The sequence below is a fragment of the Chrysemys picta genome, chromosome 8 (genome assembly GCF_011386835.1).
Source record: "Chrysemys picta bellii isolate R12L10 chromosome 8, ASM1138683v2, whole genome shotgun sequence".
Taxonomy (NCBI): Eukaryota; Metazoa; Chordata; order Testudines; family Emydidae; genus Chrysemys; species Chrysemys picta.
In genome coordinates, this window is record NC_088798.1 from 68,761,032 (window position 1) to 68,773,693 (window position 12,662).

General features: G+C 45.3%; 1 protein-coding gene and 1 long non-coding RNA gene across 5 annotated transcripts in view; one reads left to right on the forward strand and one right to left on the reverse strand.

Annotated features, from left to right (window-relative positions):
- Positions 1-285: 285 nt before the first annotated feature.
- Positions 286-12,662, forward strand: part of OLFML2B (olfactomedin like 2B) — a 103,241-nt gene continuing 90,864 nt past the window's right edge. Inside the window, exons 1-2 of one of the 4 annotated variants that reach the window (XM_065555750.1) lie at positions 286-672; positions 2,160-2,423. In XM_065555750.1, the coding sequence (XP_065411822.1) occupies positions 493-672; positions 2,160-2,423 (444 nt within the window). In that variant the 5' untranslated portion in view covers positions 286-492. The remainder of the gene's footprint in view (positions 673-2,159; positions 2,424-12,662) is intronic. The other 3 variants (XM_065555749.1, XM_008175106.4, XM_005310729.5) reach the window with 3 other exon arrangements.
- On the reverse strand, positions 5,173-11,771 carry LOC135973253 (uncharacterized). Its single transcript, XR_010590061.1, has 2 exons — positions 10,721-11,771; positions 5,173-10,263 (listed from the first exon to the last, which is right to left on the reverse strand). It is a non-coding gene; the product is annotated as an uncharacterized LOC135973253 (long non-coding RNA).

Here is a 12,662-nt window from a genome sequence, read left to right on the forward strand (position 1 = left end):
TTTGATACAGGGCTCTGGGGAGATGGCACCCCAGTGGGGATGGGCTCACTGCCCTGGGCTCTGCCGAGCGCCCTCTGAACGCTGCCCCAACCTGCCAGCCCCGGTGCACGGCACCTGCCCGGGGTGAACGGGCAGCCATAGGGCGGAGGGGTTCAGACCCTTGGGGCGGGCGCGGGACCCCCAGCTTCCAGGCGCCGGTGCCAACCGCTAGCCCGGTCTGCTGCTCCTCTGTCCCTACTCCGGCCGAGCGGAGACACAATAGCCAGGCTCCTCCTCCCGCCCCCTGCCCTGTAGCCGAGCTCAGCCAGCCGCCAGCCCGGCGCGCTCTGCCGACACTCACCAGGGAAGCGCACCCGGCTGCGCAAGCGGAGCCCTACGCCCTCCCCGGGGGGCATGCGCGGCGCGCGCCGGCAGCGGCCCTTGCCGCGCACCTAGCCTGAGGGAGTGCTCGGAGACGAGATCTCCGCTGAGGCCGCCCTGCCCGCTGCCCCCATGGCTCAGCCCCTGGTGCTGCTGTGCTGCTGCGCTGCGCTCATGGCTGCGGGCAGGGGTGCCCCCCAGACTGCGACCCCCGCCCGGCCCGGCTCGGCCCCCACCAAGCAGCCGGAGGGGGTCCCAGAGGAGGAGCCCCTGCAAAACGAGGCGGACAACCAGGAGAACATCTTATCTCAGGTAACCTTCCCCCCCAGTGTGCAGAGCCGAGCTGCCCTGGCACCAACCGGGCTTGGGGATCCCTCGCCAGGGAGCTGCGTGCGGGTGTGTCACTCTCCCGGCTCTGCACAAAGGCGCTGGGACTTGGCCCTCTGGTGCCAAGTTTCCCTAAAGGATGCTGGGGCTTTAACCCTTCCAGCCCCGCTTGCTCTAAGGTGAGGCTCCCGGTCAGGCGTGAGGCGGCAAGGCAGCGAGTGGCTAAGGGAGAGCCAAATTCCTGTGGCTTTACGAATCCGAACTGTCTTGCTCTCCCGTTTTGGGAACTGGATTAGTTATTGGAGCTGAGAGTAGGAGAGGTTTATTATTCTGATTATTGCTGCATATAAGTAATTGCCAATCTGCATAGTTAATTCCATTTATCCTTTTGCTTATTTGCAACTGCAGCAGAATAATTGTTCCCTGGATACAGATGAACTGCTCTATAGGGAACTGGAGAATCAATTCACAGCTTCTCTGTATCATAGAGAAATGATTGAAAATCAAGAATATTCCATGTATGCGGTGTTGTAGCCTGTTGGACCTAGGATATTAGACAGAGAAGGTGGGTGAGGTCATATCTTGTATTCTGTTGGTGAGAGAGGCAAACTTTCCAGCTTACACAGAGGTCTTCTTCAGACCAGATCTCCTGGCTGCTCCTGTGTCTGCGTGTTTTATTCGCAAATCAGACCGGAGGAAGAGTTCACTATAAGCTTCAAAACTTGTCTCTCTCACCAACAGAAGTTGGTCCAATCAAAGATATTCCCTCCCCCACCTTGTCTCAAGAATAGTGCAAAGCAGCAAAGTTCAGGGTGTGTTCTCTGTTAGATTTGGCAGATGTACTGTGCAGTATTATCTATCCTTGGAAATGTCTAACACAGAAGAATATTGAAAACATACTGTCAGGTTATTTTTATATTTCAATTTCATGACTGATTTCTGTGAATCTCTATAAAGGAAACCCGTGGAATTGTAGGAGACTATTAGAAATTATATATTACCAGGAAGTATATGGGTTACTTTTATGCATTATTCCAGATCACGCATTGACTCCCTTAATTCCTAAAACCCACCCACGTAGAGCACCTTGTATGTAGTTGCAAAAAATTCAGTGGATTAACTCTGATAGAATCAGTGTATTTAATAATATAAATTGTGGTGGCTCTGTCCCTTTGTTTAAATTTTAATTTTGCCAAACCCTTTGTAGATAAGGACTGTTTGGGCTTGAGCAGTTTCTTTTCCAATGGTGAAAGGAAATACCCCATCAGAAATCCCTCTTTCCCAAATAGCTAAGTAGCAAAAAACCAAGCACTCTCGAAGAAATGTTAGTCAGCAATTTGTGTAAGCAGCAGTGACCTATTTCTGCAAGGTTCAGAGTATCTGAGCCTTTCTCAAAAACTTTACAAAGCAAACCAAAAGTAAAATCTTATGTTAGGAGCAAACTGATGCATTGTGATTTTTTTTGTGATTAGTTGCTAGGTGACTATGACAAGGTGAAAGCAGTGTCTGAAGGCTCCAACTGTCAGTGTAAGTGTCTGGTCAGACCTCTGGGCCGAGGCGCCTGCCAAAGGATTAATGAAGGTGCTTCCAAAGCAGAGGATTTTTACACGGTAGAAACCATCACTTCAGGACCTGATTGCAAGTGTGCCTGCGTGGCTCCACCTTCTGCTCTGAACCCTTGTGAGGGGGACTTCAGGTTGAAGAAGTTGCGGGAAGCAGAGAGCAGTGACTTAAAGGTATCAGTATAGTTCCTTTTCAATGGGAGTGCAAATTTGCAAAAGACGTTGTGCAGCTGAAACAGGCTTTGCTTGCCCTTTGTAGGTTCAGCCCCGGAAGAAGATCCGTTATAAGGTGTACAAACCTAGATTGATTACCTCAGCTGGCAAAGCTGCTGCTAACACTTTGGTACCAAGTTTTGGCTGTGATAATGTGCAGGAAGCCTCATCTACACTAGGGAAATTGTTGCCACCAGCTAGCAAGTGTTAAAATATCTACAGACGAAAGAAAGGCAATATTTTCCTGAACACTATGTACAGCATAGCTCCTATCCACACAGTAGTGATTTGCACTTATTCAGTGTAGAGCAGGGGTTCTCAAACTGGGGGTCAGGACTCCTCAGGGGGTCGCGACATTATTACATGGGGGGTCGCGAGCTGTCAGCCTCCACCCCAAACCCTACTTTGCCTCGAGCATTTATAATGGTGTTAAATATATTAAAAAGTGTTTTTAATTTATAAGGGGGGTCGCACTCAGAGACTTGCTGTGTGAAAGGAGTCACCAGTACAAAAGTTTGAGAACCGCTGGTGTAGAACTACTGCTGACATCAGTGGAAGTCGCACATGCAGACATGAGCAGTGGGTATCTTAGGCCAGGGGAGGCTAAGCCTCCCCAAACAGCCAGGTGTGGCCCCACCTATGCTCTGCCCTGAGACCCCGTTCCCGCACTTCCCCCATGGCCCCACCCACACTGCCCCTTTTCCCCGCCCTTGCTCAGCCTCTCCCCCAAAGCTGGCTGGGGCTAGGGGTTGGGTGGGCTGGCGGACTGGTTGGTGCATGGGCCAGCGGTGGCTTGGGGCTCAGGGCAGTTGGGGCTCAGGGCTCTGCCGGGGGAGGAGGGGGCAGAAGGGATGGGGTAGGGGAGGGTCCTTGGGCCAAAGGGGCAGAGCTGGGGGCTACCCTCCCTGAACAGGGGCTCACGCACCACCCATGCATGCAGAAGAGTACAGAATATGCAATAGATCTGAAATCTACAATGTTGAAAAGATATTAACAAGTGGATTGGAGAGGAGAATGTTGCCCTGAAAAGCACAGAGTATCCACAGCAGATGTTGCCTATTCCAGTCTGAAATAAAATCCAGTTAAAAAGAACCGGTTATAAACTTTGCCAACTCATAATAACATCAGTAGTGTCTGTGACGGGTTGGATCACAGAAACCCCCTTGGGAGCTGCCACCCGATGTGCAAAGACTACCCCTGCTTCTGTTTTCCCTGCCAGCTCAGGACTCCAGCACCCTGTCTTGCTGAGCCAGACACTCCCGTCTGGCTCCAGACACAGACCCAGGGTCTGAATCACTTGTCCCAAAGCTGCAAGTTTACCTGAAAACAGCTCGCAGTAGTGCGCTTGTCTTTAGCACTCAGATGCCCAACTCCCAATGGGGTCTAAACCCAGATAAATCTGTTTTACCCTGTATAAAGCTTATGCAGGGCAAACTCATAAATTGTTCGCCCTCTATAACACTGATAGAGAGATATGCACAGTTGTTTGCTCCCCCAGGTATTAATACATACTCTGAGTGAATTACTAAATAGAAAGTGATTTTATTAAATACAGACAGTAGGATTTAAGTGGTTCAAAGTGGTAACAGACAGAACAAAGTAAGTCACCAAGCAAAATAAAACAAAATGCGCGAATCTATGCCTAATCAAACTAAATACAGATAATCTCACCCTCAGAGATGTTTCAGTAAGTCTTTCTCAGACTGGACACCTTCCAGGCCTGGGCACAATTCTTTCCCCTGGTACAGCTCTTGTTGCAGCTCAGGTGGTAGCTAGGGGATTCTTCATGATGGCTTCTCCTCTCCTCTGTTCTCTTCCCCCCCTTTATATATCTTTTGCATAAGGCGGGAACTCTTTGTCTCTCTGGGTTTCTACCCCCCCTCACTGGAAAAGCACCAGGTTAAAGATGGATTCCAGTTCAGGTGACAAGATCACATGTCACTGCAAGACTTCATTACTCACTTGCCAGCACACACATATACAGGAAGACTCACAGGTAAATACAGCCATCTGCAGACAATGGGAGTCATCAAGATTCCAAACCATCATTAATGGTCCACACTTTACACAATTACAATAGGCCCTCAGAGTTACATTTTATATTTCTAGTTTTAGATACAAGAGTGGTACATTTATACAAATCAGATGATCACACTCAGTAGATTATAAGCTTTGTAATGATACCTTACAAGAGACCTTTTGCATGAAGCATATCCCAGTTACGTTACATTCACTTATTACCGTATTTTCTCTAAAACCATCTCAGTTACATTATATTGACTTATTATCAAGTTTTTATAAAACCATATAGACTGCACAATGTCACACCCTCCTCCTGAACTTACTGCCAGAGACTTGGACACTGACCATGGCGGAGGCAGTATACCTAAAATTCGTTTTTGGGCTCCCCTATGGGGCAGACACTCCTGTGTCCCCCAAAAGGGAAAGAGACCCTGACCCAGCTGTAGGCTTACAGCTTCCAGCTATGAGGGACCTTTCGCTGGCCAGCAAAATCCCCCCCCTTTTCACTCAGGTTGGGTTTGCTTCCAGCTAGAGTCCTTGGGGTTTGTTCCCACTGCAGCAGTCACCAGGGCCCCAACTTCCAGCTCCAGGATACATGTCTCTGTGCACCTCTTCCACTCCATTACAGCCAGGTCATGCTTCTGGGTCTTAATTGCTTTGTCTCTTGAGTCCAGGCTGGTGGGCAGCCTTTTCTTTTTCCAGGTCAGGCTTTCCCCAGGCAAATTGTACATCAATTTCCATTTGTCTTCCCTTGAGACCATCACTTGATGAGCTGGGATACCACAGAGAACACCCTCCTGCCAGAACAGGCACCCCTCCACTCCTGTCTTGCTAAATTAGACACCCCAGTCAGCTTCAGCACAGACAGAGGTTGGGCCACACCCATCTGCAGTTCACTGAAACTGAGATGCACTCAGCTCAGGGGCTTCTTAGTTAACAGAGACATTCCCAGTGCCCATTGTTCAGTCTTTCTGGGCAATTTGCAATTTGTGTAGTTTTAACTTCTTTTGATCTTCATTCTTACTTATTTTGCTTCTTTTTCTGTCCCTACTTCCCTTTCCCGAAATAAGCAAACCGAAAATAACAAACCAGTAACCACTTTGTCTGTTCTCCAGCCACCACACTTAAAACTCACTTAAAATCACTACCAGTATCTCAAAGCAATCAGCTGTGCACAGATCCTGCCGACTACGCCACTGTGACGGGTTGGATCACAGAAACCCCCTTGGGAGCTGCCACCCGATGTGCAAAGACTACCCCTGCTTCTGTTTTCCCTGCCAGCTCAGGACTCCAGCACCCTGTCTTGCTGAGCCAGACACTCCCGTCTGGCTCCAGACACAGACCCAGGGTCTGAATCACTTGTCCCAAAGCTGCAAGTTTACCTGAAAACAGCTCGCAGTAGTGCGCTTGTCTTTAGCACTCAGATGCCCAACTCCCAATGGGGTCTAAACCCAGATAAATCTGTTTTACCCTGTATAAAGCTTATGCAGGGCAAACTCATAAATTGTTCGCCCTCTATAACACTGATAGAGAGATATGCACAGTTGTTTGCTCCCCCAGGTATTAATACATACTCTGAGTGAATTACTAAATAGAAAGTGATTTTATTAAATACAGACAGTAGGATTTAAGTGGTTCAAAGTGGTAACAGACAGAACAAAGTAAGTCACCAAGCAAAATAAAACAAAATGCGCGAATCTATGCCTAATCAAACTAAATACAGATAATCTCACCCTCAGAGATGTTTCAGTAAGTCTTTCTCAGACTGGACACCTTCCAGGCCTGGGCACAATTCTTTCCCCTGGTACAGCTCTTGTTGCAGCTCAGGTGGTAGCTAGGGGATTCTTCATGATGGCTTCTCCTCTCCTCTGTTCTCTTCCCCCCCTTTATATATCTTTTGCATAAGGCGGGAACTCTTTGTCTCTCTGGGTTTCCACCCCCCCTCACTGGAAAAGCACCAGGTTAAAGATGGATTCCAGTTCAGGTGACAAGATCACATGTCACTGCAAGACTTCATTACTCACTTGCCAGCACACACATATACAGGAAGACTCACAGGTAAATACAGCCATCTGCAGACAATGGGAGTCATCAAGATTCCAAACCATCATTAATGGTCCACACTTTACACAATTACAATAGGCCCTCAGAGTTACATTTTATATTTCTAGTTTTAGATACAAGAGTGGTACATTTATACAAATCAGATGATCACACTCAGTAGATTATAAGCTTTGTAATGATACCTTACAAGAGACCTTTTGCATGAAGCATATCCCAGTTACGTTACATTCACTTATTACCGTATTTTCTCTAAAACCATCTCAGTTACATTATATTGACTTATTATCAAGTTTTTATAAAACCATATAGACTGCACAATGTCACAGTGTCATTTAAAACTCTTTTTCTGATCTTATTGCACTTTAATTATCTAATACTTTTTTACAAATGTTATCTTTTGGCTGCTTGTGTATCTGCATGTTTTATACACAAATCTAGCTTAAATGAGCCATAAATGAGTGATTTAAATGAACACACCACAGTGGATTTACTCCTAAAGTTGACACTCAATCCTTAAGTCAGGTTGTTTTCTTTGTTTGCTATAGCTCTTGCAATGTGAAATTCTCATTTGCTGCTCTGTGGATTCAGAGAACACAGAATGAGCTGAGCCAAGGATGGCATGCATATTTGTCACTTGTCATAAAATGCTGAATGGGGTTACTTCATTTTGTTAAACTGCTAGTCCATTTCACTCGATTGGAGGCTAGTGTGACCCTGGCAGATCAGTCTGTAAGGCATTTTGGGTTCCTTTGGGACGAAGGTTACTACAATGTAAATATAAGATTGATATTGCAGTGAACAATCTTGCCGACCAGTAGGGGACAGGCTAGGTGACTTAACAGGTCAATAGGTCTTTCCCATTTCAAATTTTTGTGATTCTACAGTAACATATTAACCCTTTCCTTTCCAAATGACATAGTGAATAGTTATGAACAAGTCTGGGGACTTAACAGTTGGAAGTGACAGAGGAGGAGAATGATCTGGGGGTATTGGTTACTCACAGGTTGCCTATGAACTGCCAATGTGATGCGGCCATGAAAAAGGCTAATGCCGTCCTCCTAGGATGTATCAAGAGAGAGATTTCCAGTTGAGATTGGGAAGTGTTCTTACCATTGAACAAGGCATTGGTGAAACCTCATCTGGTATACTGGGTGCAATTCTGGTTTCATATGTTTAAGAAAGATGAAATCAGACTGGGACAGGTGCAGAGAAATTTGAGAAATTGAAAATCTATCTTATGAGAGGAGACTCAAAGAACTTGGCTTGATTAGCCTAACCAAACGAAGGCTGAGGGGAGCTATGATTGCTCTCTATATATACATCAGAGGGATAAATACCAGGGAGGGAGAGGAGTTATTTAAGTTAAGTCCAATGTTGACACAAGAACAAATAGATATAAACTGGCCATCAAGAAGTTTAGGCTTGAAATAACATGAAGCTTTCTACCCATCAGAGGAATGTGGTTCTGGAACAGTCTCCCAGTGGCGGCAAAAAATCTAACTGGCTTCAAGACTGAGTTTGTGAAGTGTCTGGAGGGGATGGTAATAATGAGACTGCCTACAATGGCATGTAGCTGATCTGTGACTGCTAGTAGCAAATATCTCCAATGGCTGGAGATGGGGCATTGAGTTACTACAGAGAATTCTTTCCTGGGTGTCTGCCTGGTGAGTTTTGCCCACATGCTCAGGATCTAACTAATTGCCATATTTGGGGTCAGGAAGGAATTTTCCCTTGGGTCAGATTGGCAGAGACCCTGGGGGTTTTCACCTTCCTCTGCAGCGTGGGGCATGGGTCATTTGCAGGTATAAACTAGAGTAAATGGTGGATTCTCTGTAACTTGAAGCCTTTAAACCAGGGTGGATTTGATTTAAAACAACAACGTTATGTATTCTGGATATTTTTCTTCAACAGCAAACATATAATATTTTAACAAAACAAGCATATGAATTTTTGAATTTAGTTAAACATTCAAGTTTTTTAAAATCAGGTTTGCTTTTGTTAAAATTATTTTTACCTAAAATAGTTAAATGAAATATTAAAAAAAAAAAAAAATTAAATCGACTATGTCAGCCATAGAGAAACTTAAAATATTGGATTCTGCAGATAACTTAGTCGTCTTCACCTTCATTTTCCTGTTTGTTCTTAATCTGGAAAAGAAAAACAAGATTTCCTGCTTTTTCAGGTCCCAAACGATTTCATCCTTTGGACTAATTCATTCCAAACTGAGAAAATATTCTTTCTACACCAGCAGAAGAAGCTACTGCTGTTAAAAGTGAGATCATCATTTCAACAGTCTTTGAATCCAAGTGCTTAAGTGACTTCCACCACTTCACTGGTGTGACTTTCTTTAAAACATCATCAGCAAACATATATTTCACTAATGGTTCATCCTTAGCTCTGAAGTTTATTACAGTTGGCATTATGGAGGGATGATTGCTGGATGTCCATGTCATAGCCAACTCCTCTTCTTCAGCAGTTAAGGTTTGACCCTGGTACCGAGTATTGAGAATATTTGCAAGAAAATGAGCTGGAGATAGTGCTTGTCCCATTCGTTTTTTTAATGCTTGTAATTTAACTCTGTCATTGCATATTTCTCTTTTTTAAGATCTCACTCAGTTCCTTCCAAATTTCAACAGCGTCAGCAATAAAACAGCTATTTCCCTGCATTTTGTTCAAGGCTACAGAAATAGGCTTCAGGATACTCAGCATGTGTTCAACATTTCTCTTAAGCCCAATGTTGAGAACTTTGGCTGTGACAGTGCCATTTATTTTTTCATTATTTTGTTCACAAACTGTTATCAGATTAGGCCAGTTCTTGATATAGTGCTCAAAATAGTCCACTACTGAGTTCCATCGCACGTCTTGTGGGAGAGTTGGCTTGGTTCCTCCCACTTTTTTCAGAGCAGCTGCTGCAAAGTGGTTGTTACGGAAGTATTTTGCAATTTCAACAACATTAGCCTTTATTTCTGGAACATTGAAGTCTTTGGCTAGGAGATGCATCAAATGAACACTGCAACCGTATGTTATTAGCTTGGGACTCTCTTCTAAATTTCTTCTCATCTTGGATACATTTGCAGCATTGTCTGTGACTAACCTGCATACTAGACATTTGAATTTTTTTTCACAGTTTGTTATAGCTTTTACTGCTGGTACTTGTAAGCATTCTGCTGTGTGTGCATTTCCTGATGTATTAATTGTTTCTGTAAGGAAGACATTCCCTTCTTCTGTTGTCACACAAGCACATACAACAGGATCATTGTGGACATTGCTCGACCCATCAAGCCTCAAGTTAACAATTTCACCCTCTAGACCTTTCGCACACTGGTCAATTTCTCTTTCATACACTTTATCCAGCAATTTGCCTGCGACATCTGCTCTGTTGGGTGGACTGTATCCTGGTCTTAATGACTGAACCATGTTAATGAAGTGTGGGTTCAACTTCTCAATCATATGGAAAGGAGAGTTTGTTGCATAAACAAACCGGGCAACTTTTTCATCAATTACCTCTTTTTGTAATCTGCTGGTTCTTATCACAAATTTATCTATGGTTGTTTCTGGATGATGGAGATTTTTTTTCCTTTTTGCTACAGGCTATGTGACATACATGATGTGACTGAAACACTATCATTGGCAGATAACTCTGAAACTATAGAAAATGATGGTGATCTTGAAGGTGGATAGTCTTCAGAATCCTGTATGTTGAGGATGGATTCTCCTAAACAAAATAAGTCAATGCTGTTATTTAATTATTATTACCATACTGCTCATTTAGTATTATTCATTGCATTCACTGACACTCACTACTACACCTCTACCCCGATATAACGCTGTCCTCGGGAGCCAAAAAATCTTACCGTGTTATAGGTGAAACCACGTTATATCGAACTTGCTTTGATCCGCCGAAGTGCGCATCCCAGCCCCCTCGGAGCACTGCTTTACCGCATTATATCCAAATTCGTGTTATATCGGGGTAGAGGTGTATTTTAAAGGTGAAATTGTAAAAGGAAGATCTGTCTACTTCAGCTATTTATTTTTATCACAACTGCATCTAAAATGATAGTACCATAGAGTAACAACTATATTTTTTGCTCAAACATGAGAATTCAAGAATAGTCCAGAAGGAAGACAGGCAGTCCTTAAGAAAGAAGTATGAAATAAAAAAGTTTACCAACCTGAAGATCCTGCATGTTCAGACATGTTCCTTTCATCATCTTCAACGCAGCTTCCTCCTGAGAAGGAATACTTCTCTTGATGTTGTTTCATTCGGGCAACCAGGCCTTGCGTTTCTTTGTTGCACTGTTTGCATTTTGTACGCATGCCTGTCTTACCCACAGGTAGAGGAACTTCATTAAAATATTCCCAAACTGGGTTTCTTTTATGGCCTGTTGCCATTATAGGTTTTCCCTCCTATTGAGAGAATGGTGTGGTAGATCTCAAATCAATGAAGGCTACACTCAGAAAGACCTCAAGACTTCTGGAATATGCTGCTCAAACAGTTTCACTTTTGTTTCAACTGCTTGTCCCTCCCTTCTCACATTTATCTCCAGATTTCTTCTCCTTGTCCAGATCTATTCCACCCCCGACAATGTTCTATTCATTGAACTTTTTGAAATGTTGCACTTTTAGAGAGAGGTAAGTGATTAACTCTGTGTACACAAATTTGCAGATGGACAATAGGGTTGAGGTCCATTATTTCTCACCTCTATATATTATTTATTTAAAAAGATTTTTGCTGTTAACAAGCATGTTATCTCTGGAGACACAAATCCACAGTTTGAGAACTGCAAAACTGAGCATCTCTGATGGTATCTTCTAGACCAGAGGTGGGCAAACTACGGCAGCCTGCAGGACCCTCCTGCCTGGCCCCTGAGCTCCTGGCCCGGGAGGCTAGTCCCCGGCCCCTCCCCTGCTGTTCCCCTTCCCCTGCAGGCTCAGCGCACCGCACTGCTGGCACAGTGCTCTGGGTGGCTGGGCAGCGCAGCTGCAGAGCCGCAGCCTGACCCGGTGCTCTGTGCTGCGCGGTGGCAAGGCTGGCTCCAGCCACAGCTGCGCCGCCAGCCACTAGTGCTCCAGGCAGCGCGGTAAGGGGGCAAGAAGCAGGGGGGCGTTGGATAGAGGGCAGGGGAGTTTGGGGTGGTGGTCAGGGGGCGGGAGTGTGGATAGAAGTCGGGGCGGTCAGAGGGTGGGGAACGGTGGGGTTGAATGGGTGCAGGTGTCTTGGATGGCAGTCAGGAAGCATGGGGGGTTGGATGGGGCAGTCAGGGGCAGGAGTTCCGGGGGTGGTCAGGGAGAAGGGGTGGGTGGATGGGGCAGAGGTTCCGGGGCGAGGGGGGCACTCAGGAATGACAGGAGGGGTTGGATGCGGGCAGCAGGGGGCAGTCAGCGGTGAGGGTTCCGGGGCCGCTCAGGGGACAGGGAGCGGGGTGTGTGTGTGTGTGTGTGTGGATGGGGCAGTGGTCCTGGGGCGGCTATCAGGGAACCGGGGGGGTTAGATGGGGCAGGAGTCCAGAGGGGGGCCGTCAGGGGGCAAGAAGCAGGAGGGAGATTCCGAAACCCGATGCGGCCCTCAGGCCCAAAAGTTTGCCCGCCCCTGTTCTAGACTGAGCACTGAGTCCCATTGGGTAGATAGAAAGATTAACCTAAATAATCTATACAGAAGCCCCTGGAACCCCCTTAAGATTGGGTCCCTAATCCATGAACTATTGGAACTCATTTACAAAACTTTTCTTAAACATTACATGAATATACTGTCTCATACTATAGAATTAGAATTTATAATCCCTGTTACATTATAGCTCAAAGATATCTCATTATGGATCTTAATTAAAACTATCTAAAGATAGTTTTTTTCCTCAAAAAGCATTTTATCAAAAAAATCAGATTTAAATAAAAAATATCCAATTTTTTTGATTTAAAAAAAGTGTCATTGATTTTTATTCCACGATTTGAGGACTTCAGTAACTCAGCCAGAGGTTAGGGGTCTATTACAGGAGGGAAAGGGGGGTTTCTGTGGCCTGCGATGTGCAGGAGGTCAGACTAGATGATCACATTGGTCCCTTCTGGCCTTAAAGTCTATGAATCTGTGAGACTTTGCAGCCAATGTCCAATGTCACT